The sequence below is a fragment of the Gekko japonicus genome, unplaced genomic scaffold (genome assembly GCF_001447785.1).
Source record: "Gekko japonicus isolate JY-2015 unplaced genomic scaffold, Gekko_japonicus_V1.1 scaffold1794, whole genome shotgun sequence".
NCBI classification, from domain to species: domain Eukaryota; kingdom Metazoa; phylum Chordata; class Lepidosauria; order Squamata; family Gekkonidae; genus Gekko; species Gekko japonicus.
This window is the reverse complement of record NW_015164244.1, coordinates 60,786-66,498: the sequence shown is the minus strand read 5'-3', so window position 1 is coordinate 66,498 and position 5,713 is coordinate 60,786. Positions and strand designations below refer to the sequence as shown.

Sequence of the window (5,713 nt, the reverse complement as noted above, 5' to 3'; positions counted from 1 at the left end):
GGGGAGGGGAGAGGGGTGCCCCTCTGCTCCCCCCCCCCAGACTCAGCGGCTCAGGGAGGAGACAGGCTCGGGGGGGGGTGTTAGCCAAAAGGGCTCCTTGTCTGTTCAGAGGCCGTCTCCCTTCTCGGGCCCAGGGAAGGCGGCCGTGCCAGTTCAGGCGACAGTGACATGGGGCGCAGAGTGCTGCCCTTGGATGCCATTTGGGGACTGGAACTGATGAGAAAGACAGCAGCCTCCAGGCTAGCTAGGCCTGGCTGCTTGGCGGAGACAAGACTGACCAACACCGACCGACCAACCCTGTGATCTCCGGGCAGGCCGGCCGGTCACTTCCGCCTCCGATCCAAGGTGCTGCTTTCCCACTGGAAGCCTGGGCTGGCGGCCCGTCCCCAGCAGGACCCCTTGGAGTTTAAGGGCCCTTTCAAAAGTCCTCTCCGTCCCTCCCCCAGGAAGGAGCATCCTCCTAGGAGAGCTCACACATTTTTGTCTCAGCTCAGGAAGGAGGAGGGCTCCAGAGCAAACTAATTTTTGCAGCAGCCAAATGGCTCCCTCACAACTTTAATGCCAGTTGCTCACGTAGCAGAATTGTTGCTCACAAGAAGTCTCCACAGCTTAGAGGGAGCACTGGCCAGGACACAAATGCAACAGGCCGTGGTCCTGCACATGATTCATGTGAGTGTTTGCTGGGCACCAATTCAGCCGCAGAAAACACCCCTGAGAAACCTGCAACCGGCCAGTCACGGGGCACACCTCCTCCCGCCCTCCCGAGACCTGCGAGGGGCCAAACCCCTTTTCATGGACACTCTCTGTGCCTAACCAGGGTGGCTTGTTCACGGGACTGGCCGCTGCATGACACGGGCAGGGTCACCACCAGCTCCTCTGACGGCTCAGGTTCAGGTCTCTTGCAGCACCAAACTGGGGGGTGGGGGTGGGGCAAGGCCAGTCCCCCGACAGCTATTGGAGCAGGTGGCTGCTCAAGGGAGCTTCACGGCCAGAGGCCCTGCATCTCTGAGTGCCACTTGTGGGGGGGGGGAGCCTGCGGCCTCCACGACCCACTTGTGGCCTTCAGGCTGGCCAGTGCAATGCCTCCCTCTCAGCGGCAGAGTCTTCTTGTGAGCAAAAATCCTACTCTGTGAGCTGCTGGCATTGAAGTTGTGAGCGAGCCATTTGGCTACTGCATCAATCAGTTTGCGCTGGACCCCTCCTTCCTGAGCTGAGACAAACAATGTGTGAGCCGGAGGCTAAAGAACTGTGAGCTCGCTCACACTAACCCAGCTTAGAGGGAACCCTGGTCCAGTGGGTGGCCACTGCGGGAAACAGACTGCAGGACGGGACTCTGGGCCCTGGTCCGACCCTGCAGGGCAGCCGTGAGGGGCCTGTGCCAGCACTGGGGTGGAGCTCGTCCGCCCCCCCCGCCCCCTTCAAAGACTCTTCCCAGTCAGCCGGGGGCCCCAAAGCGCTGCTGCTGCTGCTGCCCTCGGCGAGAAGCCCGCCAGCTCCCTCCCTTCAACTTCGGCCTCCTCGTCTTGGGCACTGCTGGGGAGAGATGAACATCTCACCCCGAAAGGGACTCTAGCTCCAGCCCCCCCCCCCCGCGGGACTCTCTTGCTGGGCCACACCTGCGGACCCCCAACCGCTCACGCGGCACCCCCTCTTGCCAACCCCCCACGCCCCGGGATACCTGTGCTGGCGTGGCGGCTGTGTCCCCGCCCCTTGTCCCCGTCGCCCTTCATGGCCTCGATGTCGTCCACGGAGGAGGCCCGGCGCATGCTGTAGAAGCTCTCGCGGGAGCGGCTGCGGGCCAGGCTGCAGTTGGAGAAGGAGGCGTCCAGGTTGAGGCGGGCCTTGTCCGCCCGGGGCGAGGAGTGGGTGACGGGGGGCTCCGGCTCCCTGCCCCCCTCGCGCTCCATCAAGGCCTGGCGGTCCTCGGGCTCCCCGTAGCCCAGGCAGTGGTTGTCCAGGGAGGAGGGGGCCTCGTCCAGCGCCACCGAATCGCTGCTGTGCTTGGAGAAGTCCACCACCACGGCCTCGTCCGGGTCATCCTGCGGCAGGGACTGCTTGCTCCCCGCCAAGGCCAGCAGAGCCGGCAGCTTCAGGCGGAACGACTTGCCCCGGCCTGCGGGGAGGAGGGGGGGAGACAGAGAGAGAGAGAGAGAGAGAGAGAGAGAGGAGCCTGGCTAGGAGTCTGAGCCTGGAATCCCTCTGGGCAGAAGGCAGGCTCCTCGGAGGGAAAGGGGGCTCCTGGGACATCCCCCTCCGCTCAGCATGGCCCAGCTAGCGTGGGGGAAAGTGAGGCTGGAACTCAGCATGTGCTGAAGGGGGGCTGTGGAGAGTCCTGTGAGCAAAAATCCTACTTTGTGAGCTGCTGGCATTGAAGTTGTGAGCGAGCAATTTGGCTACTGCATAAATTAGCTTGGTCTGGAGCCATCCCTTCCTGAGACAAAAATGTCTGCGTCGGAGGCTAAACAGCGGTGAGCTGGCTCACACTAGCTCAGCTTAGAGGGAACCCTGGAGCCCACGGCCTTCTCGTTCGGCCTCGCCTACACGGCTGCCATGAGGCTAGAAATGGACACGCCTGGGGGGGCCCTGCTATGAATCCCACAGGGGCCGGGCAGGTTACAAATCTGAAGTTGGAGAGACCAGAAAAGGGTCTTGAAGAAGAAAAGGAGGAGGAGGAGGAGGAGACTGGATTTATACCCCATGGCCCTTCACTTGGAGCGACTGACAGACTCCTCTCCCTTCCCTGCCCCACAACAGACAGACGCCCTGGGAGGTGGGCAGGGCTGAGAGAGCTCTTGACAGAAACGGCTCTTTTTCAAGGACAGCTCTTATCAGAACTGTGGCTTGCCCAAGGTCATCCAGCCAGGTGCAAGTGGAGGAGGAGTGGGGGATCAAACCCGGTTCTCCCAGACAAGAGTCCTCTGCGCACTCCTAACCACGCCACCAGACTGGCTCTCCTTGCACGGTTGGGGTTTGCCTGACACCTGCTGCCCACATGGAAAGGCTCCTGCAAGCTGCTCTCTAGCAATGGCTGCCGATTCTTCGGGAACCTGGTTTGGGGGTGGCTCAAGATATCTGTTCTCTCTTGGCCGCGAAGGCCACCGTTCATTTTCTGAAAGTTTATTATTCTAGTGTTGCAAATATGCAGCTGTAGTCCTGGTCTGGGCTGCCAGAGAGAAGCAGCAATTCACACCTTCCCTGCCCTAAGCAGGAACTGATGCAGGAAGGCCCAGAGGACAGGAACTGATGCACTGGCCCCTCTGCAGGCGTCCCCCGTGGGGATCGGCCCTACCCTGTTCCTACTGGCCAGGCCTCCTCCTGGATGCTCCAGCTCTCCGGACCAGAGGCCCAGTGGGGCAGAGGGACCAGGCAGAGGCTGAATCCGGAGCCGTCTGCGGCAGGGAGCCCTGGAGCCACGCAGAGGCCACTGCAGCCACGCAGAGGCGCATTCGGATACCGGAGCCGGAGGCGGACAGGAGTGTGCGGACAGCCAGAGGTCCTGAACGGGCGGGCCGAGCCCTTTGAGCTGCCAGGCCCCCCTGCCCCCCCCCATGCGGCTGCCAGCGGTGCATGCGGTCGCGAGAGGCCCCCACCTGTGGGGAGCCAGGCTGCCGGGGAGACCCAGTGGTTGGTGTTCTTGACCGGGCTGGTCAGCAGGTCCCGTTCCATCACCACCTCGAAGTTGAGGATGAACATGATGACGGCCCCATCCTCGTTCTTCACGGGCACCACATCCACCAGGCACAGAAAGCAGCTGCCTGCGAGGGAGAGAAGGGGCCCGTCGGCCGGTCAGTCCCTCCCTGGCGCTGGGAGCAGAGGGGCAGGCCCCGGTGGGGAGGGGAAGGCTTTGCCGGGGAAGGGGGCCAGGGGAGAGGACCCTGCCGGAAGGGGGGCTCTCTTGCAGTGGCTGCGGTGGCTCCCCCCCTTCTTTCAAAGCCTGCAGGGGGGCGGAAAGAGCTTTGCTCGAAGGGCCGAACGGGATGCTTCCACGTGGCTTCTCTCCGGCCAGGAGGAAACGCCCTCCGATGCTTACAGCATCTTCGCTCTCGGCCGTCTCAGCCGGCAGGCTCAGCAGCCAGGCTTCATGGGCCCGCAGAGCTCTGGGCTTCCTCCCGCAAACTGACAGGATGCTCCGACACACGCCGGTTCCATCAGAGGCGAGGCAGTGGCCCAGTGGACCGGGGCCTTGGGAGTCACTGAGCGCATATCTGTGCTCTGCCCTGCCCCGGGCAGCCCCGGATGGCCGGACCGCCCCAGATCCCGGAAGCCCAGCAGGGTCAGTCCTGACTAGTATTTGGATGGGAGACACACACACCCCAGGCAGTCCCAGGTCGCTCCGCAGAGCCAGGCCACGCCCAACCACCTCTGCTGCTCTCTGGCCTTGAAAACCCTGCAGGCTTCTGCCACCCTGTGGGCCGTGACGGGCACTGGCCTCCTCCTCCTCCACCACCACCACCGCCTTTGGGCAGCACCCTGGGGAGGGGGGCAGGGTTTCCCTCCTGGCTCGGGCCAGCCCCGGCAAGGAAGCTGCATAAGATGAGGGCTTCAGGGTCTGCCCTGGGCCCCTTGCACCCTGCCCCCCCCCCATGCCAGGCAAGCAGCCTTCTTAGCCCCTCTCCCTTCCTTGCATGTTGCCTGTGCCCAGGGCCTTCTGGAGAGGGGAGGCGCCATACAGATACCTAGAGCCCTGACACCACCGTTTTGCAAAAACAGGGAAAGCGTCTGGGGGCACCCGAAAGACCCGCAGGCCTCCTGACGTGCATGCCGCCATGGGCCAAAGCCCACTTCGTCAGGGCCTCCGCCTCAGCAGAAACACACGCCCCTCTATCTCAGTCTAAAAGCCACCAGAACAACTGGGAAGCCCCCGAGCGGCAGGCTGGCTTCCGTTCTGCCTTGCTTCCGCCAGGCTAACCCTTTGGGACGCCCGCTTGCCTCCCCTGCCTTGAGCGGCCTATCCCAGCAGAGAGATGGGCGAGGGATGAGAGGAAAGGAGAAGGAGAAGGAGGAGAAGAAGAGGAGAGATTGGATTCATACCCCATGGCCCTTCACTACCCAAGGGAGTCTCAGAGCGGCTTACAGACTCCTCTCCCTTCCCCTCCCCACAACAGACAGACCCCCGGTGAGGCAGGTGGGGCAGAGAGCTCTTACAGAAACGGCTCTTGTTCAAGGACAGCTCTTGTCAGAACTACGGCTTGCCCAAGGTCACCCAGCCAGGTGCAAGTGGAGGAGGAGTGGGGGAATCCAACCCGGCTCTCCCAGGTTAGAGTCTGTGCACTTAACCACCACACCAAACTGATTGGGTTTATCCCCCATGGCCCTTCAGTACCCGAAGGAGTCTCAGAGCGGCTTACAAACTCCTTTTCCCTTCCCCTCCCCACAACAGACAGACACCCTGGGAGGTAGGTGGGGCCGAGAGAGCTCTTGACAGAAACTGCTCTTTTTCAAGAGCGGCTCTTATCAGAAGTATGGCTTGCCCAAGGTCATCCAGCCAGGGGAATCATCAAACCCAATTCTCCCAGATTAGCGTCTGCGCACTCAACCACGACACGACACCACAGTGGCTCTCCCATTTCCCGCCTGCTGGCTGTTGGAAAGGGGAGCCAGGCGCTGGCCACAGTCCTTGGGGGGCCGACAGGGAGGGTGGCTGGTGCTGGAGCCCCCCTCCCCTACCAGCCTCTCTGCAGCCAGCGAGGGGGGCTGGAAGGGGTCGGGGGGG

The 5,713-nt window shown here is 62.8% G+C and overlaps 1 protein-coding gene across 1 annotated transcript in view; it reads right to left on the bottom strand.

Moving 5' to 3' along the window:
* KCNH2 (potassium channel, voltage gated eag related subfamily H, member 2) overlaps nucleotides 1–5,713 on the bottom strand; it is an 85,866-nt gene that overhangs the window by 40,544 nt on the left and 39,609 nt on the right. Inside the window, exons 2-3 of the mRNA XM_015408618.1 lie at nucleotides 3,591–3,755; nucleotides 1,660–2,113 (exon numbers count right to left, since the gene is read on the bottom strand). Of these exons, the coding sequence (XP_015264104.1) occupies nucleotides 1,660–2,113; nucleotides 3,591–3,755 (619 nt within the window). The remainder of the gene's footprint in view (nucleotides 1–1,659; nucleotides 2,114–3,590; nucleotides 3,756–5,713) is intronic.